Here is a 25,153-nt window from a genome sequence, read left to right on the forward strand (position 1 = left end):
TACCCATCAGGTTTTGTAAATGGATGAATCTGGCAAGTCTGACACATCAGAATTCAATATGAGATCCAAATATTTCATATCAATAAAAAGTCATAAACTATACATTCTGGACATTCCAAGAGTATCCAGTGTTGTATTTGGAAGAGGCAGGGTTTTCAATAAACATCGCAATTGATGAGTACAATCACTTTGATACAGTCTGTATGTTGTATTCTGCATTAAGCGAAGGACAGCTACTCTTAAAACATTGGTAATCTTGTAGCCTCATAATGCTAAAATTGAATTCACCAGTTGCGCAGAAAACATACTAATTAAGGACATCAATTACAATATTGAAATGAGCTATTGCTGATTATTAAAATATGGCCCTTAGGTAAACAGACAAGAGTTTAATGGAGGTTACATGAGCTTTCAAATGTATAGAAACCTTTTAGTCGAAACAAAGGTAATTAGAAGCTAGGATGACTGGAAAACTATGTGCATAATCATTGGCAACATTAATGTCTTCAAAGTGCTTTATACCGGTAAATCCTTTCAGGCATGGTTATTGAGTGGAGTTTAAAGGGTTGGAGTTAAGATGCGAGTTAAAAGCTTATTTGTTATTCATGCGAGTTGTTTACCATAATTGAAGACTTTCCAGTCAAGCCTGTTTATTTGTTTTGTTTAGAGACTGATCACCGGAGGGATTGAGTTGGGACTAGTTATTGGTTCATTTCCAGTCCAGTCATGGTAGTACTTCTTTTTCCATCTTCTTGGCCACCTTTATTATCACTTCTTGAAAGGAATTAAAACATCTCTTTAAATTCCATTCAAAATGTCATGCTCTTAATCATATCTGAACACTGATGAACATGTGTGACATTAACATGAAAAATATATCTCAGGAGTGACTTGTACAATTGCAATGGAATTTTAGTGGAATGGGTGAGAATATCAAATGAAAAAATATGGAAATAGATCATGGGGAGACTTCTTTTGCCTCACATATTCATTAATGAAGACTTCAAGTGATGCCAGATCTGTTGTGTTCAAAGACTGCCTCATGCAATGTTTCTATTATTATAGTTATAAATGTAATGAAATACTTTTGTAATTCACTGTTTTGGTAAATCCTATAAGCCTTTGCATTTAGACCCCTGATGGCGTCACCTAGCATCATGCTGATGTGCACATTGTTAGCGAATATTGTTACTGAGCATTTCAATGCCATGAAGTGCATGGATTGCCTGGATTAATAATCGAATAACATCGGGCAGCTTTGGATATACTGCATTCTGTGTACATCTGAATTTGTCAGTTGTCCAGTAAGTTGAGCAAATAACATCCGGCAGCTTTGGATATACTGCATTCTGTGTACACCTGAATATCGCTCATTCTACAAAATCCGGTGCCAATCCACTATAAAAATTGAAAAAATAAAAGTTGTTCAAAAAGACCTGCTTTTTGTGTTTTTTAAGAGTAAATGTATCACTTCTTTCAGATGTAAAAAATTGCCAACACCACTTGCATATTTTTCTTTCAGGAAGTCATGATGTTTTTTAACACTAAAACTCAATGTATTGTGAGCTACGTTACCGACTACAAAATGGGCTGATTTTACTCAATCCAAGGTCATAAAAAGCAAACTAAAGATCACTTGAGTGAAATGTAAAACAAATTTCACCATTTCATAGAAGTTTTGAAGATGCGTAAATGAGTGTGTAACGTAGCTCACAGTAACGTAGTTCACTGGTTTTAATGTTTTTAATGTGATTTGCTGAGCGTTAGAGCGTTGTGTCGGTTAATTCTAATATAAATGGGGTTCGACCACTGGTAGCTTTCACATATTATTAGGAAGCACATGTAATACAAGTGCATACTATAGAATCCTGGTAACGTAGCTCACCAATCTTAACATGGTCGGTCGAAATTTCAATGTTTACAACATTTCTATGCCCAAAATGCTACAGCATCACAATTTTTACTGTGATTTTTCAAAACCTATGAGTGTTTCCTTTCAAAAACCGCAAATTACATTGATACTTTTGTTTTACTTCTTTCCAATAACGTGTGTTAAAAAGGGGTAACGTAGCTCACAGCGTTTTGGTGGAAAGTGCAATTTATTTTAGAATTACACAAAGACGTTTTAATCACTAAAAAATAATGTTGATAAACAATATGATGGTGCGTTATCTAATTAAAAAATAACACATATGTAAAGAAATCGCATTTATTCAAAGAAAATATTCAGGGTTAGATGTGACACTTGAGCAGTGGAAACACATTTTTAGCGATTTTTGAGCCTTTGCAAGGGTTAATCAGGCTGAAGAAAGCATTTAAAGTATGGAAAACTATATATGTCCGTGTAGATCTCCGTGTTTGATGCCCTAAATGCTCGACAAAGTATTTGTGGACCAAAGAATGGAAAAAAGGCTATTGGCACCGGATTTTGTAGAATGAGCGATATGTCAGTTGTCCAGTAAGTTGAGCAAATAACATCCGGCAGCTTTGGGATATACTGCATTCTGCGTACACCTGAATCTGTCAGTTGTCCAGTAAGTTGAGCAGCAGCAGTTGGGTCCCTTTTGTTTGAATAAATTCCATTGACCTGTTTTGATAGGAATTCATTTACAGGACAGGGAGGCTTTATCAAAATAATTTTCATTGATTTATTTCAGCGCAGAAAAGATATTTTACCATTTCCAGAATCCTTTGCAAAATGATGCATCACCTCATTGCATCAAATGACGCTCCTATCACCTTGTACAGTTCCCTTTGTGTTCATTTTGAGAATAGACTGGCTAAACATGAGTCAGTAGTCAAGAAATACACATATTTTGCAAGATGTGGATGTGTTCTGTTCATTGAGGTACTTTTCCCCTATCAACCCATGTTGCACTAGATAGCAATTCAGTACAATAAATTGAAATGGAAGAAATGCATTGTGGGAAGTGTGAGTTTTGTTCAGCTTGTACACAGAGGCTTGTACATATAAGGATGGGCCATTGAATATGATTGCAGTACGTGTAATTTTTATAGTGGTGTGTGTTTCAACGGTTTCCATCTTTTTTCAAAGCCCTAATTATTATTGTCTCATTTGAAAGCCTAATTCCAATACATTGCTTTCTCAAAACTAAAATACTACCCCACCAGAATGCTCAGTAACTTATTTGATATAATTGTATCAATTGCTACTTCACAATTGTGACGTGCCATGTCAAAAGGAGACACTTTTGGGCAGGGGATCAATTTTGAAGTTTTTACATATCTTAAATATAGAGATATTTTGCTCCACAACGCAACACAGATGTTTGGCTATTTCTCCATTTATGATCCTGCCCAAAGGTGTCTCCTTTTGACATGGCACATCACAATATGTGCAAAAATAACCCAAGAAAACAACACTCGCCAACTTAGCAAATAAAAGCAAAGATGTACTATTTGCAAAGTTCACATCAACCATATGTGTATCTGTATAAAGAAACTGAATGTTGCAAATGCTATTTAAAAAGAAACAGATGCTGGCAACTCTTGTAATACACTATGGATCACAATGGCCTCATCCCGATGCCATAGGTCAATAACCTCAATTAAACAATCAGAGAGCAAAATTTGACCTCAAGTTGCAGAGTATGAGTTTGTGTCCCCAAATTTTCAAAGGTCATTTAATGAATGTGCAACTGTATTGAGGTTAATGAACGGTGCCCTGATAGATGAGCATGTTGTGGATCCTAGTGATAGTGCAATTCACCTTAATTTCACAAGAGGCCGAATATTTGAATTGATTAAAAACAAAATGAGTTAATTTTTCAAAGGTAAGCTATACATCCATTATTGTTCAAATAATTTGTGCAGCACATTTTCTGAGAGCAGGTAAAACACCCATTCACACAGATGTGCCTCAGTGCACATTAAACCGGTTTAATGTGCATTGAGGTATACATTAAACGGGTTTATAGCCTGCTGCACACTTTTTATTTGACATAGAATATTCAATGCAAAATGTCTTCAATATTACTATTTTATTTTTAATGACTGCGCATCAGTTGTTTTGAGGGTATTGTTTAAATATCTAAACAATGTGCTTTGGAACCGGGGGATATTCTGAGGTCCAAAGCACAATGTTTAGATATTTCACAATACCCAAAAAATAACTGATGCAAAGTCATTAACCTCATTTATAACCGTCACTTTTTAAAATTCAATTTACGTCACATTTTCTTCTTTTAATTTGAAAACAGAACACAATTTTAACTTTTATCTGTCGTTTTCCCTGTAAAGAATCGAATAGCCCATTAAGGAAATACTGCTTGCGACCAATCACACTAGCACGCAATCATGCGATGTCCAAATACAGTGGCCAGCGTCCGCGTAAATTGTTCGAACGCGTAACATGTCACGTAACACGGTCATTGTAGAGCGTACTTTTAGCTACATCACGAGACGCGGTTATTATACTTTTTCAATGACCTGCATTTGCGTCCGTGTGTTTAAAAGTTATTATCTGTGATTGGATCGCACTTGGTGCGTATATTAATAACTTCTAACAAATGTTTGCATACATACATATCCATATAAGAGCTTTTAAAGTGCTATAATTACAAAAAAAAAAGATCAAAGGGGCTAATGATGTATAATTGGATATGTTTCACCAGACATTTGACAGAAAAGTTTAATGATGTACAATTGATGTTTCCATCAGACATTTGGGTTATTCCTTCATAAAATTTTACACGAAATTAGGGTTAGGGTTAGTTTAGGATTAGGGTTAGGATTATAGGGTTAGGGTTAGGATTAGCTTACACGAAATAATTACATGAAGGCTCGACCGACATTTGACTTAAACATAATTGATTTTTCATCAACAAACATTCATTAGAAGATAAAAATGAATTAAAAAAGATCGAGTATTAAACAAATACTTGTTTAATAAATATTGTATTTCAACTATTATTAATGCCCTTAAAATGTACAATAACTTTACATCACTGAATTGTCATGCTATATTTATTAATCACAAGTGAAAACAGCATCATAACAATTTATATATAATTTGCTGAGGTAGCTCTTGGTATTTTTGAATGAACATATCCGAGAGCCGGTACTATTATGTCTCAGAAACGGAATCCAGAATATGACCTACTCCGTTTAGCATGGCATGGCTGTATGCTTATTAATATCTGTAAGTCAAGACTCTTGAATAATGGTGAAAGTTGAGAGAACCAGATTGTCTTCTTGCTTGCAGGAAATTAATAGAGGGTACATTGCCGATGATTGCTATAGACATCATATGTGGCCGTACACTACGAATGAGCTGTAAAGTCAGCAAATTGTATTCTGAGTTACAGTGTAAAATGTGCGTGAAGGTCATATTCATAGGTACCTCAATTTGGTGTGACATGTTTCTCATTTGATAGTGCCAGTCAAACACTGTTTAAACCAATCAATAATCCTATTGCTGAAGAGGATAATAGTCCTCTACCTATTTCTATAGAATCCTTAAATAGCTTTAGTGTTTGTTTGCTTTGGCTAAATCCTGTTCAAGTGGTGGGTTACAAAGCATCGAATTTTGTCTAGGTATGTATAACCAACAATTAACAGTGAGAGGACATTCCTGAACCTCGTTGACTTGGGGATGATTTGAAATGACTGCCAATTATGACTGTTTGATATTTATTACCAGCATGTGGAAAAAGAGACACATGTAGAACCGAAAAAACGTACCATTTTGTTGAAGGAGCAGAGTTCAACAAACCATAACCCAGATTCTGGATATCGTTTGAAGTCAAATGATTATATATTCTAAACACGACATAAAACAAAATTGACCACGGCCAAATTTACAGTTGATTTGTGGTGTACGGTCACATATTGATGTGAGCAACCCAAATATCAGCCATTAACTTGCATCCTTCCCATCAGTCATAAAGCATAAAGGCACTATATGAGCGATTCACTAAAATTAGAATTTTGTTTTTTGTAAAAAGCATGAGCAGTCCAACAATTTTTGCAGCGTGAAATCCAGTGACATGCCAAGAAATTTGTTTTCCCCCATGCACGCAATTTCATTTGCTCCGCAAAATTTGAGTTTGAATTCGAAATGTAAACTAATATGGTCATTTTGTTGAAATGTCGGCCTTTTTGAAGCGTCATAGTCATGTCAATCATTTGCTAGTTTGTCTCGTACAGTGTGCTTATAGTTTCGCATATTTATCATCATACTAAATGTTTGTCTTACATGTGTGAAGAAACCTTGAGGCATATATTTATGTTGCAATAGCACACAAGTGCATTTACTAGTTGGGGATGTATCCGGGGGATGTATAGTAGGGGTGAAAATAGTGATTCCATGATCAAATCACGGGGAATAAGATTTTAAAGTGGTATCTTACACTTTGTGAAGCATGGGGGGAATCATTTCAAAAGTATGCAACCTTGTCAAATGTTGGAACACTCCAGATAGAGGGCACTTTTCAAAATGGCCACCAGAATGCCTAAAAATTGTCAAAAAACCATAATGCTAAAATATATCCTATACATTACGCAGTGTATAATTTTGTATTGTGACATTTTTTCTTCTTCATTTGTTTTATATGTGTATTTTATGTGTAAAAGTTCCGCGCAATCTCCCTGCTATTTTTTTCTGCGCAAATCATTTGTCCCCGATCATGAGTTCGTATCATTACATTGTCATATTTACACTCGGGGAGCAGTTGGGCAAACAATAGTGTTCAGATGGTTGTAGAATTTAAGATGAAAATTCTCAATCTCAAAGCATGGTTAATTTATAACAGTTCAAATTCATACAGGTTTTTGAACCTAGAGATATCAGCATGTTAGAAATCTTGGGTAAAGCTATTTAACTGATGCAATTCATTCATAGCCCTAGGTTGATTCCTGTATCGTACAGTACATGAGGTCTTGAATAGGAATGGTGATATTACATCTTTCCATATATCCCAAATCATTTAGGATTCCGTACACAAAGAGGCCGGGTCATTGCCCCAATATTCTTCTTGCCTAGATGCTGGTGGTATGTTCTCAATAAAAGTCGTCAACTGATGGTTCGAAATTAGACCATGGAACATTGGTATGTAAAATTTATATTGAACTTTTGGAGAGTGTTTAAAAGCTGTATTTTGCCAGTAGACTTGTTAATAATGGGCTATTCCAGTTGAAATCCACACTACCCCTGTGGAAGATTTTGGAAATACCTTCCACAGGGGGAGTAATTTTTTCAACTATAATTGGTCAGTGTTAATCATTTTGAAACCTGTACTCCCCCTGTATTATGGTTTCACCTATATCTTCCACAGCTGGAGTGAGTATTTCAAATGGAAGTTACTCAATTGTCTATTCTATTCAAAACTTATACTCCCTCTGTGGAAGACTTTAGCTAAATCTTCCACAGGGGTAGTGTGGATTTTAAATGGAATAGCCCGATGCATATCACCTTGTCCTCCCACATCAGGCATTGACAGGCAGACAACATAATGCATTTACTTGCACCAGTTGCTTGTTAAGCTTATATAATATACATGGCTAAATTGCCTAATAGGTGAACAGCCATGTGGAAAATGTGGTTCTGAATCATATGAATGTTGGAGCATATTAGCAACGAGTGAGCAGGCCCATGTTGGACGTTAATGTCTCTCACGTGAGCGGAGTGAAAGCTGTATGTATAGATAGGGGCTGCAGGCAGGGTGAATTGTTTGGAGATAGGAGGCAAGTGTTCTTTGTATGGGTTTATAGTTGACCCAATTTGATCCGCTTTAGTGGACCTGTCTGGGGGTAATGTACTAATGTGTCATGGGTTCTTTATAGCTGATCCACTTTGTGTCTTTTATGGACAAGTCTTTAGTTATGTTGAAGTTTAAATGTTTCATGACATAATCTCATAGTTTAAGGGGGTACTACATGCTGTGGTAAATTTGTTACTATTTTTTGCATTTTTCTCAAAAAATAATAACACACTGGTAACAGAAGTTTGTATGTTATTGAGGCAACGAATCCAATTGAATACCTGAGTGGAAGAAGGGCCCAACTCCATCAAAACTGTTTTTGAGATATTAAGAAAAAACTTAATATTTGGAAAAGTTTTATAGGCCAAATGTTTTAATCTTCAGGGGACTTTTAATCTTCAGGGGACCTTTAATACATGAACATACAATATTACATACATTTGAAATTATATATGATGTTTCCATGGCAACGGTACAGGTCTTAATATGGGCTGGAGTTGGGCCCTTCTTCCACAAATATAATGCAAGTGCCAGTTCCGCGTTATAAATAGCTACAGAAAGTTGGTAATTAGCCATTAATTGCACAAGTAGAAGCATGTAATATGTTAGCACGAAAGTTTATTGCAGTGAAAAGCAGATTTCATGGATGAACGAAATTCCTCTTTAACCCAATATTTGTGGAAGAAGGGCCCAACTCCATGGAGTTGGGCCTTTCTTCCATGAAAACCATGATTAAGTGTACATGGAAGACTATTTAGAGAGTGGATTTTGGCTCATCTTTCACACACAAGGAAGAACAATCTGCTGGCAATAAAATGCTGAGTATAACTCATTTTTGTAAAAAAATGGAGTTGGGCCCTTCTTCCACTCAGGTATTCAATTACTACACTGAAATTTCAGTGACTTAAGACAAGCGGTTCAGTATATATGATAGGAAATGAGGTACATCCTAGCGGTACCTTATTTCTTATCATAAATAACAAACCGCTTGTCTTGGGTCACTGAAATTCTAGTGTAGTAATTGGATTCCTTGCCCCTATAATATACATAACTTTTTTTACCACTGCGTTATTATTTTTGAGAAAAATGCAATAATATAGACTTAAATTTATCGAGGGGTGTAGTACCCCCTTAATTTAAATGTGATAGGTTTTGTAAAGTGGTTAGTTGAGGAAACAGTTTGCAAATTGGTTTGCTGTGTTGCATGACATGTTATGTACTTAAACTAGACCTGTATTCAAAGGTATAGTTAATAGTCTAGACTCCGAAATGAGTTACCTGTCGGTAAATCATGTATTGGTAGCCTTCTATTTGGAGGTGTGAAATCTTATCAGCCTATAACCATGCTAACAGCTTGTAAGATGCACCAACAAGTTATGCACCAATTTAAAAAAAAAGTTTTACTGGTAGATCATATTCTATTTTCAGCAGAACTGGAAGTAAATTTCAGACAGGGTGCTTCTCAAATGGCCTCCATCTCAAGCTACCCCTTATGAAAAAACAACGATAAAAATCTTGATCGTTACGATCAAAAAATGGTCGCAGCGATCAAAATTTTGATCGCAGACGATCGTACAACCATACATCTTCATTCAAAAGTTGTAGAGAGTTTCAGATGTAGTTTTGGGACTCCTTAAGGATTGCCACATCCTTATATGGAACCCTTTTCAATAAATGCCTGAGTACCCAAAGCTGTTGTATGCCCCTCGTAACTTGAACTAGTGTGCTTGAAAGGTGTCTACACTGCTTTACATTTAGATTAACAATTACTGCACTGCATAATTGTGTCTCCAGCTTTTTCCTTTGAAACCAGTTTTCAGACGCATCTACAGGAGATATGACTGCAGATGTCAATATTCAAGACATGACCATGCCATGTTTTCTTCATGCAACACATTTACGACATGTCATGTAATAAAAAGTGCAATGATTTATAGTGCGCTATGCACAGGTGCAAAGCCTAGACATTGATATACAAGCCTCAGCACACTTTACAAGTTGTCGCTGACCACTACGGCCCTACATCATTCTATAAAACCATTCCATAAACCATTGAACATCTTGGGGACTTTGTTGCTTAGAAACAACACCCTATACATTTGGCAGTAGCCCTACTAGTATAGGGCCTTTTGACTGTGGTGATACAAAACCATGCCATATCCAGAGAACTACTAAAACCTAGTGACTGGGGTGGTTAGTGGGTTTTTACGGTTCTTGGATATAGTGTGTTTAAAAGGCCCTATAGTAGGGCTATTTGGCAGTAAGGTCCTTGCTATAGGGGAATTTTAAGCTAACTTTTTCATGAGAGTGTACTAAACCACTGCCAAGGTTTGATCCTGCAACCTCTCGCACCATAGTCGAAAACCTTATCGAACTTGACTGCTAATTTGAGGCCATTTTGAGACGCATCTTAGTTGTTTGTGTGTAAAGCATGATTGGTTTTCGGTTGAAACTTGTTTCTATTTGTTATGTTGTTATGCAAGATACTATTGCCAAAAGCTTGTCAGAACATACCCTTATATGGACCCAACTTAATATTGACCAGACATTGACAGTATACATAACCCTTTATATGGACCCAACTTCTTATTGACCAGTCAATGAATATAACATGGTTCTGTACCTCATTCAATTAAAACTTGTTTAAACTATGCATTGTAAAAATATGCCCTTAATCTATACGTTGCCAAGCACTGAAGTAGTGGCCGGCCACTTTCACATTGAATTTGTGAAAACCTCTTTCCTTCCTTGTGTTCATTAGGCAATCCCAGCGAGAGCAGAAATCCAATCTTGTGTCCGATGTGACTGCTTTTTGAAGTGTCGCATTTCTCTTGTCATCCCGTTTGAGATGCATGGAGCAGAAATCAGTTTATCTGTTCAAAAGCGGCCTGTGGTGCTTTGAGTGAATGTGTGTCACTTTCAATACCTACATGTGTCACCATTATACTTGCAAGCTTCTCAATTAAGGTGTATGTTTGTGTGATTGTCCCAGGGGGGCCACTTGCCATTATGGAGGAGGTATCATTATTTGTCAAAAAAATCTAGTTTTATTTTTAAATTTCAGAATCAAGTAGTTTTGGTGATGTAAAAGAAATCCAAATTTGAATCAATCTGCATTGAGCATTGTCATGTTTTTTGGTTTTGTTTTTTGCTGGTGGAATGAAACTTGCCAATTATATATTTGGTACAAAAATGCTTTCTGGCCTCTACATTGAATGGGGAATGATGGTATCATAGGCCAGGCCAGTCCAGTCCTGTCTCATCCCTCCCCCATGCCAAACCTTTTTAAAGGAAATAATCTGGATGACTTTCAGTCTACAAATATCATTTGTGTGCATGTATTTGTACATGTGGTGGATTTTTTAAACACATGTTGAATTGTTCTCTTGGCATGCATCGTTTTTCAATGTTATGAAGTAGAATTTGCATACACTTAAGGGGGTACTACACCCCTGCCCAATTTTGTGCCTATTTTTGCATTTTTCTCAAAAATTATAGCGCATTGATGACAAGTAAGATATGTATATTATAGGGGCAAGGACTACAACTAATGCACTGAACATTTTATTTCAGCACAGACAACAGTTGTGGAGTTACAGTCAAAAATAAGGGAAACCACTATTTGATCAATAAATCAATAACTATTTGCCTTGGGTTGCTGAATTTTCAGTGCAGTAGTTATAGTCCTTGCCCCTATAATATATATATTTTACTTGTCACCAATGCGCTATAATTTTTGAGAAAAATGCAAAAATAGGCACAAATTGAAAAATTTGGGACTATTTTTGCATTTTTCTCAAAAAATAATAACACACTGATGGTAACAAAAGTTATGTAGGGGCAAGGAATCCAGTTACTATACTGGAATTTCAGTGACTCCAGACAACCGGTACGATATTTATGATAAGAAAAGAGGTACCGCTAGAATGTACCTCATTTCTTAACATATATAATGAACCACTTGTCTTGAATCACTGAGAAAAATGCAAAATTAGTCACAAAATTTATCAGAGGGTGTAGTACCACCTTAACCTGTAAATGGCTCTAGAGCAGCCATTGTGGAAAGGATTTACATGCCATGTATATTGTGGCCAAAATGTCAACCTAGCACTGATATTGAAGTGGATAAAACCATCTTGTGCATTTAAGGTTTTGAAGAACAAATTCATTAAAATTCAACCGTGAAGTAGTTCAACTCGAGACCCAGTTGATTTGTGTGTTTATTGTAGGATATTTTTTCTATTTTTGTTGGAATCTTAGGTTTCTCGCCCTACATAATATGCTTTAAAGGAAGGTGACCTGATATATTTGGAAAATTGAATTCTTTAAAACTTACCTATAACATAAAATGTCATCCCTTTCAAACATTCATGCATAAAGAACATGTAAATGGTCCTTGTAAATGTGACTAATTCCTTATGGAATTACTGACATTTTATACAGCGTGATTTTGGTAGTCTACAGTGTTTTTATTAATGATAATCATCATGATCATGTAATAAATTTGATATCAAATAAGATATCCTATTTTTCTCATTAACATATTGAAGTTCCAAATCAGTGTATTTCTGAAGATATGATCAAAAAACTTTAATTAGTCTAAAATATGGTATACCACATTTGAGACTAATTCGACAGTTTTTTGATAATTTCTCTGGAAATATACTAATTTGGAACGCCTAATTTCAGCATGTTAATGAGAAAAATATGAGCTTTCACCTGATACCAAAATCAGCATTTTGATGGGGTATGAGGGGATGAGGTTGTCAATCAGGTTACCCACCTTTAATATGATGTTGTAAAGTATGGGTGCAACATTGCTTAGATTTTTATTTACTTGTTTGTTTGCTTGGTTTTTTTTTCCTCTTGATTGATTTCTCCTGACTGTTTTCTTGTTACTATACTGCACACTACAATATAAAAGGGTGGTTTTTTTAAAGAACTAGTGTCAAATCTGGTGACTTTTATTGAGCAGTCATAGAGAGGGCTTATAAAAGCCTTAAGGTGGTACTACACCCCTCGATAAATTTGTGTCTATTTTTGCATTTTTCTCAAAACTAAAAACACACTGGTAACAAAAGTTATGTATATTATTGGGGCAAGGAATCCAATTACTACACTGGAATATCAGTGACCCAAGACAAGCGGTTCGTTATTTATGATAAGAAAAGAGGTACCGCTAGAATGTACCTCATTTCCTATCATATATACTGAACCACTTGTCTTGAGTCACTGAAATGTCAGTGTAGTAATTGGATTCCTTGCCCCAATAATATACACTAGGTGGTCACCCGTATTTGGCGGTTCTCGGCTGTCGCGATTACTTGGCAGATGGTGACTGTACCCACCAAGTTTCATGCCCATATAACAGTTTTTACAAATTTGACCTCAGATGACCCCTGGTGACCCTAAAATGACCTTCCCAAAAGTTGGCTCTAAATGGTGACTGTGCCCACCAAGTTTCATGCCCATATGACAGTTTTTACTAATTGACCTCAATGACCCCTGGATGACCCGGGATAACATTGACCCACTAACCAATACAAACTTGTTCTGTCTTGGGTCAAGATGCACCCACCCACCAAGTTTCATGCCCATATGACAGTTTTTACTAATTTGACCTCATATGACCACTGGATGACCTCGGGTGACCTTGACCCACTAACTAATACAAACTTGTTATGTCTCGGGTCAAGATGCACCCACCCACCAAGTTTGAGGAACGTGTGACCCCCAGTCTCCGAGAAAATAGGCGGACAGACAGACACACAGACAGACAGACAGATAGACGATGCGTATTATTATATAGATAACTTTTATTACCAGTATGTTTTAAGTTTTTGAGAAAAATGCAAAAATAGTCACAAATTTACCACAGGGGTGTAGTACCCCCTTAAAGAGAATGTCATTAAGGAAGCTACATGGTCGGAAAGTGTTTTCAAAATGAATTTCTAGGGATTACTTGTAGGTTAAGCATATTGAGGATGATCATCATTCATACTAGTATAATTAGTCACTACTGTCATTTCCCTCATCAGCCATTTGAGTTTTCTTTTCAGGGAAAGTGGAAATTGTATTGAGTTTAAAAGCAGTACACACTTAAAACTACGGGTCAAAATGACCCAAGCGGGGTCATTTTTGACCCCAACATAGTTATCAACTAAACACCATACCACTAACGGGGTCATTTTGACCCCATTGGTCGGGTCATTGCAATGACTACGTATTTGGTCAAATAGTAACCCCATTGGGGTCAAAATATTACCACATTTCGGGGTCAAATGAAATGACCCCTTCAAAAGGGTTGCCTTATTGGGTTACTTAATGACCTCATTTAGGGGTCAAATGAAATGACCCATTTGAAAGGGTTGTTTTATAGGGTTACTCAATAACCACATTTACGGGTTGTTTGGATTTTTTTAGTAGGCCTATGGTCATGCTGGTCCCACCAGGACATAAGTGTGTTTCTGCACAGAGAAAGCATTACATAAACAGCAAACTGCAAAATGCATCTGTGTATCACACTCACACACAGTCAGTCATCGCCTATGACAGTTCACGTAGGCCTATAATAAGCTTACATGATATAAGCTTATAACAACTCCAGCCAAGACACCAGCCACGACAGCATGAAATTGGAATGAATCTGCGTGCATAGACAAGGGTCTATGCATCCTTGCAGTCTCACTTTTCAACTAACTTTTCATATTCCATCATGCAGACAAGCACACACGACAATCCGCTGAGCTGCACAATCAGAACAAATATGGCGCTGATGTGACCACGTGAGCCGATGCACACCGTGTGTGCAAATAGTTACGATTGTAAAGTCATTATAAAGTTGACAAATTGGGTAACTTCGGTCAAAAAAATTAGTTTTATTTATTAATCAACAAACATTAATTGCAGCTCATGTTTAAACTCATTTATGAATTGAGATTTTCAAAGCGGAAGATTGAAACTGATATCAATGCGCGACGGTATCGGCAAAATGACCACTAAGTTTTTGACCACGTTAAATGCGTGGCTAAAATGACCTCGTGAATGTGGTCAAATTAAAACAGTACAACCCCCTTGAAGGGTCAAAACAACCCCAAACGTGGTCAATTAAAAATGACCACGGAAAATATAACCCCGTAGTTTTTAGTGTGTAAGGCGGCTGTCATTTTCTTCAGAAGGGGGGGGGGGGTCATGAATATACTGGGGGGGGGTGTCACAGAATTTTGAGACCAAAAATAGGGGGGGGTTATAATTTTGTAACAACCAAAATAGGGGATATAGAATTATTAAGGGCTGGTGACTAAAGGATTTTGCGCCCTGCGCGAGCATTCTTCAACTTAAAAACCAAAGTGTGCACACAATCTTTTTTAGTTGTACAATGCACAATTTTTGCCCGATCCGCGCGCCTTGTTTACACTTACGATAAAAATTTTTTACGCGTTTCACGCACTCCGCTCTACAATTTTGGCGCACTCCGATTAATAATTTGTCTTGAGTCTGTATAGGCGGAAGGGGGGGAGGTCATATCGACCTGCGATGGGGGGGTCATAAAAATGTTTAGTCCACGAGGGGGGGGGGTCATAAAAATTGACTCCGGTCACCAACATATTCATGACCCCCCTGCCGAAGAAAATGGCATCCCCCTAAATGTGACACATATGGTATTAAAAAGTGAAAAGTGATGGTTATGATTATGAATGAGGTTAATGACTGCGCATCAGGTTTTTGTTTTGGTTATTGTGTCACATCTTAAACATATAAATACTTAAGTACTTTGGTCCTCAAAATAGTTCCAAAGCAAGCAACAAAATACTTTGATGTTTCACAATATCTTCAAAACATGATTTGCAGTGATCAACTTGTACACATCTTCACAATGTTGTGATGTAGGCCTAATGACATGGCTACTACAGTGTATGAGCAGGGTTAGACATTTGTCACTCAAAACTTATGTAGTGGCGCTTATAATGGAGGGTGCTAATTGGAATGATATGGTACCCCTTATGTTTAGTAGACATGCAATATGTCTTTCTTAATCTTCAGCACTATCTCTCTTTTTCTTGTCAATGTAGCATGAGACAACATGGAAATAAATGGCATTTCTAATAAACCTTGCAAACAGACTTAAAATCCTCCGTGCAATTCCCTCTCCATGTGGTATAGGGAGGGCACACCCCTTCAATATGGAGCCTCATTTGCGTTAATTGTATACGCCCCAAGGCACACATTTTCATCACATAAAGTGATTCATGGATGAATATTAAACTGCACATTTTGTCTTTGCTGTGAGACAATGCATCCCTGGTGCTCATCTTCATACATATGCTGTGAAGAAGCCAGGATAATGTTGCATTAATCAATTTAAAAGCTAGAAACAATGGGGCCCTTCACATGGGAGATGAGATTCACGTTAATATGAATCAATGCATACTTCTATGGCATGCATTGCGTACTACATGTGTGTAACCTAAATACTGCACGAGTATTCAATGGTTCAATCTCTAATTCTATACTGCATATTCATATTGGGGCACTTACATATGTTGGGTTCATTCTGTATTAATACGAGTTACTGCATACTTCTATGGCCTACATTTTATAGTAAATGGGTGTAACATTATACTACACTGTGTGTGTAAATGCTATATAGTCTCTCAGTGCAACTTTGCTATAAACATGATAAAGCAAGTCGTATGGGGTTCTCCATCTATGCATTAAGGGGGTACTACACCCCTGGCCAATTTTATGCCTATTTTTGCAATTTTCTCAAAATTTATAGCACATTGGTGACAAATAAGATATGTATATTATAGGGGCAAGGACTACAACTACTGTGCTGAAAATTCAGCAACTCAAAGCAAGTAGTTATTGATTTATTGATCAAATATTGGTTTTCCCTCATTTTTGACTGTAACCCCACAACTGTTGTCTGCGCTGAAATAAAATTTATAGTGCAGTAGTTGTAGTCCTTGCCCCTATAATATACATATCTTACTTGTCTCCTATGCGCTATAATTTTTAAGAAAAATCCAAAAATGGGCACAAATTTGGGCAGGGGTGTAGTACCCCCTTAAATGACATGCATTATGTGTTTACAAATATGGTTGGTTTGATATGTTGCAACACTCTTACAGTTACTAGGCTTGTTCAGATGGTAGTACAGTCAACAGTAACTAGGCCTACATTAGAAAGAACAGGAACTACGTTCAAAAGCAAACTTATTAACAGTAGTGGGGTGCCTGCGTAAACGCACTTACATGCAAGATACATGTAAACATTTTACATGTTTGATATCTTACAGCGGCGTAGCGTGGGTCATCACATGGGGGGGGGGCACTGACCATGATTGGGGGCACCGGGTCTGATGGGGGGGGGGGGGCACAAGCCATTTTCTGGCAATTTTCCTTTGGGATTTTTTAAAAATTTACATGTCACTGTGTGCGATCATGCATGACAGGCAATTCCCGATATTAAGTTCCCTGATTGCACTGGGTAAATCCACATTGAGATGTCTTTAGATGCCTGTGTTATTGAATGCAACAAGGTCATGATTAATTTGTCGTTCTTTGTCAGTGGCAGTGGTTTTCCTTGTGAGCGCTGAACTTCATTGGTTCCTATATGTCATGTATCAAATGATAGACTGCAGGTGTGCGCTTGCTGCGTGTATATAGCGTGTTGCAAAGGTAGTGGCGTCTCGATAGTGTGTACGTCAGGTGCTGATCATCACTGAGTCAATTTTATTTTAATATGATCAATGTCGTGCCACCTTATTAAACTGTTTCATATTCTAATTTCTGATTGCCTGAGGAACATTTTAGTGAATTTTCTAGCTAAATGGATACCAGACAGAGGAGAAATCAAAGCAAGAAACTCAACGACAAGGAGGGAACTTTAAACGCTAGCCAGTCTACCATGGCTACGCCGGTTTCTACAGCCAGTGCGAAAGGCCGTGGCTAGCATGGTCACCCGTTGACCAACGAAGTGGTATTACCACCATTACAATCAACCGAACAATCACCCGGTATTGATAAGTCTACCACGGGGTCTACCAAGCGTGAAAAGTCTTAACTCAATTATTAGGTCTTCACGAAAATCAATTTCTGATAAATTTGTACAAAATGGAAAAACAATTACAGATCCAAAACAAATTGCTAATGAATTTAACAAGTATTTCGCTAACATAGGTCCTTCGTTATCTTCTAGTATCAAACATACTGGAAGCGATTATAACACTTACCTTAAGAAAACTTATTTCAGTGCTACTTGTTTTTTAAAACCAACGGACGAAGATGAAATAACTAAAATAATAGGTAAACTTGGAAGCAAAAAGAGTCCGGGTCATGATAATATAAAATCTGATATTGTAAAACAAATTGCAAATGAAATTTCCTACCCCTAAAAATACTTTTTAACCAATCTCTTGGTAGTGGAGTTGTTCCAAACGATTTAAAGATAGCTAAAGTTGTGCCCATATACAAAAAGGACAACCCTGAAATATTTGGTAATTACAGGCCTGTTTCTGTGTTACCGTGTTTTTCCAAAATTTTGGAACGTATTATGCACAATAGATGTTATGATTTTTTGACCAAAAATAACATCCTGTACAAAAAACAATATGGTTTTCAAACAAGCATGCTACATATATGGCTGTTCTGGATTTTGTAAAAGACATAAGTGAGGCTATAGATAATGATATGTATACACTAGGTATTTTTATGGATCTATCGAAAGCCTTCGATACCATAGACCACGATATATTACTCAGTAAGCTGTATCACTATGGTTTTCGTGGCGTATCACACAATTGGTTTTCAAATTATCTCTCTAATAGGAAACAATATGTATCGTATAATAATGTTGTGTCATCTAATGAAAATGTAATTTGTGGTGTGCCCCAGGGTTCAATACTGGGGCCATTACTTTTCATAATTTATATGAATGATATTTGTTTTACATCCAAATTATTATCATTTATTTTATTTGCTGACGCCACAACTGTATTTCATACTGATCGTGATGTAAATGTGCTTTATGATACAATGAACTGTGAGTTAAAAGAAGTATGCAATTGGTTCAAATGCAATAAATTATCACTCAATGCATCAAAAACAAACCTTATGCTTATAGGAACAGCATATCGAACAAAACACGCTCAAATAAATGCTGATATTCACTTAGATGGTTGTAAATTAACTCGTGTTTCTACTGCAAAATTCTTAGGTATAACAATTGATGAGAATTTGACGTGGAAATCACAGATAAATGAAATTTATAAGGTGTGTTCGAGAAATATAGGTGTCTTAAATAAAGTTAAGCACTTCTTGCCAAAACAATCATTGTATCAATTGTACTGCTCCCTAATTTTGCCTTATATGACCTATGGAATATTGTTATGGGGTAATGCCAGCAAAGAGTACCTTGTGAAAATTTTTAAACTTCAAAAAGGGCTTTAAGAATCATCTCTAATAGCTCTTATCTATGCCATACAAAGCCTTTGTTTGAAAACTACAATACCTTAAATATTTTCGAATTGTACAACAAAGAACTGGGTATATTTATGTATAAGTATAAAACTGGTTTACTTCCTCAATCATTTGATAATTTATTTACAGAATTGGAAAGTATTCACAAATATGATACGAGAAACAAGACTGATTACAGACTCGAAATACACAAAATTAAATCTGTATTAACGTTGGGACCGAAACTTTGGAACTCGTTCCCCCATGATATTAAAGCGGCTCGAAATTTAAATTCTTTTAAAAAGCGTTTGTCGTCTTTTCTCATGGAGAAAAATCCATGCATATAATATATCTTTGTTGTAAATTATGTATCAGTATTTGGTACATGTATATAATTGGTTTAGGATTTGTTGAAACTATTTTTCTTATCACATCCGTAATTCTGACTTATTGATCAAATGATTTATTTTTGTGAGTTATTTTCCTACATTACCTTGCTTTTGTTGCTTGAGACATCTGTTTGTGTGTGTGTGTAAATGTATGTATCTGTATTTGAGTGTAATTCTTAATTTCTGTAATTCTAGTATTATATTAATTAGCCTAATATTTCTTTTAAGGTGGTGTAACGCTCAATTCAGGCTTTTGCCTTTTGTTACATCTCCGCCATCTTTTAAATTCTATTTTGCCGTTTTGTTAAATTTGCTTGCATGTATTTTGATATGATGGAAATAAATAAAATATGTATGTAAATATGTATGTATGTAGTGTGTAATACACTACGCAGTACGCGCAACTGAATTTGCAGACAAGTTTCATTCATTTTAGAATGAGGGGAGTTTTCATGATGGTAATTTTTTTTTCTTCAAACAAATCTAATTTTAATTATTTAAATAATATTTAATTGACTATAAACTAGCTGCGCTGGCATCCACTACTCAAAATATTGGACCCCTGTCATATCTCACATGGTAGAGGATAGTAACAACAAGAATTCCTATAGTTTATTCTCTATAATGTAAACTGGGCTCAAAAAGAAACTTATAATTTTTCACAGGGTCATGTCTTAAAATCAGGATTACTACAATACTCTACACTAAACACTGGTCAGTAACCAAACAGTTGTCCAACTGACCCAACAGCAAAATGCACTGACATCAAACAGCTTCCTGGACCACATTCACAGCCCAAAAATTGGCACACAACAAAAGAAATCTGAGTAAGTGGAATAGTGTGGAAGAAGATCTGTTTCTTGAAGTGTGTGAAAATCCGGTTCCACACTATTCCACTTACTCTTTGGAAATAATCACCTGTATAAGGATCTTTCATTCGCACAGATTTCTTTTACTGGGTGCCGATTATTCGTCTGTGTATGTGGTCCAGGAAGCTGTTCTGTGTCAGTGCATTTTGCTGTTGTGTCAGTTGGACAACTGCTTGGTTACTGACATGTGCTTAGAGTAGAGTATTAAAGTAATCCTGTGTGTATAAATTTTGGTTAATTTTTATAGACAGACGTTTTAGATATGACCTTGTTTATGTACTTGTAACCTTCCTGCATATATTCTCATTAGCCAGGCCATGAAAGGCGTATGCATGATGTGATCAATGTGAGCTGCTGCAAAAGCAATTTCCCCATGGATTCCTTCCACTTCACATTTTCTTGTTCATAAATAGCAGTAATAAAATTCTCATGTGATGAAAATGACATATCCTGGATTAAAGCTCCAGAGATATTGTAATTATCTAATTGCTGAAATTATAAAAGTACAAAAAGAAATTTAATACTTTCATTACTGCCACGTTTCCAAATTAATTTTGACATCTAAGGATCATTTGACAGCACTAATTACACTACGCTGCATCTTGAAATGACAATTATTACTTTCCGTGTCGGAACAACACGGCGGTAATAACAAAATAATTAATTAGACAAAAATGTTATACTGAATAACTGAGTTTCTATCTTTATTTTTATAACCAATAATACAAATTAAGAAGAAAGAATAAAATTAAGTTATTAATTAAGAAATTAAGGGTGCCCCATAATAATCTAGACTGGGGAAGTTGAATTTTGTTAGGTATGAATAGCAATTACTATTGGATGTATTGTTTTGAATTCCAAGTTATACAAATTCATTTTGTTAGGTATGAATAGCAATTATTATATCATGATAACAGTGACTTTAGCCTTGTGATAGTTTTTACTATCACATGGCATGAAAAGAAACCATGTGATATTATAAATGAATGTTTATGAGTGCAATGGTAAGAATATTTTCATGAGTTGAAAAATGGAATGTTCCATTCAACGAAGCGAAGCTGAGTTGAATGGAACATTCCATTTTCAACGAATGAAAATATTCTTTCCATTGCACGAATGAAAAAACATTCATTATTTGTTTTATATAACATCTAAGATCTTTGTTATTTGATTGGTTGATTGTAATGGCTTTGCAGGAGTTAAAAATATTGTAGGCCTACGAATCGTAGACAAATATGGCTTTTTTTAGCAATACATTCTTGTATCACCCCCAAAATAAGCCATTAAAAGTATTATTTCAAGGGCCCGGTCTATTATTATTAATACCAGGCATTTGCTACGCAGTAAAATAGAATTTAAGCTTACCTAGCCACCGGGCCTAACCAATGCGTATTGTAAGCTTACCTTTTCACTTTCTTGTTTTCTACTTTTTCTTTCCCCAAAGAAATCGGAATATGGCTATTCGGGGCTTTACTTGTAGATTATATTTCTTCAAAAAATATTCATCCAGAATTGCCGCAAATTAAGTTTGTTGTTTTAAATATCCCGTAACACAGTAGGGCCTATGTTATACTGTTCGCCGATTGGACTGAAAAAACATGCAATCTAGCCATGCAATAGAACGTATGGAATATAACATAAATGCACGGTGCATATAACGAGAATGCACGGCGCATATAACCAAATTCCACGGTAGTGACGTAGGCCGTAAAATAGTTTATTTATTGAATGACATGTGACCAACAATCAACCAATCAAATGACAAGGATCTACTTAGGTGTTATATAAAATGATATAAAACAAATATTACATGCCAATATTCGTGTTATAGTAAAAATATATCATTTGGTCAAATTTTGACTGATCTAGAAAAGTCAAAATTTGACCTCATGATATATTTTGTACTATCACACTCTTCATAGGCATGTAATATTTGTATACTATTGGATGTATTGTTTTGAATTCCAAGTTATACAAATTCTATGAAGCTTTCTTAAGAATTTTAGATTTCTTTCAAACATGGTATAGATCATTCATGGACACCTGTATTTAGCCTATTAGACCTGTGTTAAAATTGGCTTTTTGCCACTATCCTATATTGATCTTGTTTTATATCCATCCAGCCATATATAGTCTGTGTATTCTTGTACTTGAACTTGTACTTGTGTATGCTTACGTGCTTTTGCACACATCACACTCTTGAAAAAAGTCAAACAGGCAAAATAAGCATAATACCTGTAAAAAAAAGTACTGGATGTTTGCCGAGGACTATCAAATATCAATGTTGTGGTATTTGGGCTAATATTTGATGTTCCCGATAGCAAATATATCCGTCACGATGGAAGCGTTTTCTGCAGACAGCAGGATTTGGTTTGTAAGTCTCACGTTGGTGAGAGAATCAGTAAAAATACAGGCTGTATCAAAATTATTGGTTAACTGCCTCTTCTCAATTTTCATGTCTTTTTTAAAATATTGTTGCTGAAACTTATTGGCAATTTTGTTTAAATATCCATGTTCCCAATAGCAAATATATTGGATACAATGGAAGAGTTCCTGGCAGACTAAAGGATTTGGTTTGGCGAGAGTATCAGTACAATCGCAGGCTGCAACAAAACCACCTCTTCATAATATTCATGACTCTTTTTAGCCATGTTGCGGAAACTTATTGCCAATTTTGTTTAAATATTCGGGTTACTAAGAATGTAAGGTGCTGACAAGGTGCTCAATGTGTACTCAGATGAGTGAAGTCGCAACACTTGAACACTACTAGCATCAGCCAAATTTGGTAATGATCTAAGGGCACATGCATGAGACTTTGCCATATAGAGAGATGAGACAGGAGTTTGACAGGCAGGGTTGCCAAACCTGCAATTTGGTAACCCAATTGGGCGACTTTTGAAGATTTTCCCTGTGACTTCTAACAATTTCCTGTCCCAATGAAACCAATGGTTAAGAAAAAAAAAAAGGGTGACTTTTCAACATTGGCTCCCGCGATTTCCGATAGTCCTGCCCCATAGAAACCAATGCATGGTTAAGAGCAAATTTGGGTGACTTTTCGATTATTTGCCCTGCGATTCGGGCTGAAATTTTTTGGCAACCCTGTAGACAGGTAAAGAGAGCTGTGACTAAATGACTAAAATTAGAAACACAAGTTGTGTGAGAGAAAGAGAGATGATGGAGGCAATGATGGCTTCAATAAAGGAGGATTTTGTTTCTGGTTTTTGTATGCATTTGTTATTCTCAATGTGGGACTTTAAATATTACATTCTCTGTCAATGTTTCTGAATGATGTCCATGGATTATGTGCATCATATGATTTACTCCTAATACAGATTCGGGAATTGAAAAGGTGAATCGCCAGTGGTTTGGAAGCCGAGGCAGGGGCTAAATTTGGTTGTTAGTTGTTAGTGTTTGTACTTTCAAAATGTGTGTTTCAGTGTCATAAAGGGGATATACATCTTGTACAGACAAAAGCAATATTTGTTTGTTTGTTTGTTTTTGTCTGATCCATCCGTATGTTTTGTATTTATGTATTCAACGATGGAATCGCATTTGCCAATGTAGCGGATGATAAAGACTTAAAATGTTTCCATAATATTTATGTCATATTATTTTGTACACAAACTCAAATCACAGAGTTAAACGTTTTACACCATTTTCTTTCAATTTACAGAAAACTCAAGACAGAACTCCATGAGCTTCGCAAGAAAGCTGCCGTCAACCCGGACGATGAAAATAGCAATACAAACGGATGTGCCCGATGTCATGAAGAGTTTGGGTTATTCGGTAGTGGAAGCCAGTGCCCTAAATGCAAGCATAATGTATGCCCAAAGTGCCAGATCTTCACACCAACAGGGAAGCGATGGTTGTGTACTGTGTGCCATAAAGGAATGTAAGTAACTTTGAAACTGGGCCCTTGGAGGAAGAGAGGGTGTGTACCTGGTGGGGAAAGGGTTTGGGAATGATGTATTAATGTAATTATTATTCATGGATGAACTGTTAGATTTTCACTCAGACAGAGAAACTATGGTTGTACATTGTATGTCACGAAGCAGGGCAAGTCACATCGAAACTGGCCCTTGGTGGGAAAGAGGGAGGATACATGGTGGGGAAAGGGGTAGGAATGACATATTAAATGTAATTGTTATTCATGGATCAACTGCTAGATTTTCACTCTGGCAGAGAAGCTATGGTTGCACATAAAGCAATGTAACATTGAAACTGGGGTCTTGGAGGAACAGAGGGAGGACACCTGGTGGGGAAAGCCTTGTTGAATGGAACAGTCCATATTTCACCTCATGAAATTATTTTTACCTCTGTACTCATAAACATTCAATATTTGTATGATACAAGCAACATAGGAACTTGTTCCTCTGTAGATTGGCGTTGGCAAGGGAATGGAAGGAAAGGGTTGTGACTATAGTGACCGAATTGTGAATATATGTAATATAAGCCCAATGAAAGTGTCAGTTTGGTTAAAGCATGGTAGGTTGCACTGCATAAAGTGATCTTTCAAGTCATTTGTTAGGCAGTTGAACTTGATGTGACATAACTGTCACATTGCCCAATCATTTTGCCCAAAAATCGTCATACGACAGTATTTCCAAATAGCGACAAATTGTTAGGGTATTGTGATCATATGAATGCTACTGCCATGACCTGTTGTAAACCTGAGCACCTCTTTCAATTGTTGGGGTTTCAGTTTAATACAC

At 36.3% G+C, this 25,153-nt stretch overlaps 1 protein-coding gene across 5 annotated transcripts in view; it reads left to right on the plus strand.

The window, feature by feature from the left end:
- Window positions 1-25,153, plus strand: part of LOC140157401 (uncharacterized) — a 289,061-nt gene that overhangs the window by 186,433 nt on the left and 77,475 nt on the right. For all 5 annotated transcript variants that reach the window (XM_072180584.1, XM_072180585.1, XM_072180583.1 and 2 more), the window contains one exon: window positions 24,115-24,333. In XM_072180584.1, the coding sequence (XP_072036685.1) occupies window positions 24,115-24,333 (219 nt within the window). The remainder of the gene's footprint in view (window positions 1-24,114; window positions 24,334-25,153) is intronic.

The sequence above is a fragment of the Amphiura filiformis genome, chromosome 7 (assembly GCF_039555335.1).
Source record: "Amphiura filiformis chromosome 7, Afil_fr2py, whole genome shotgun sequence".
Classification (NCBI taxonomy): Eukaryota; Metazoa; Echinodermata; class Ophiuroidea; order Amphilepidida; family Amphiuridae; genus Amphiura; species Amphiura filiformis.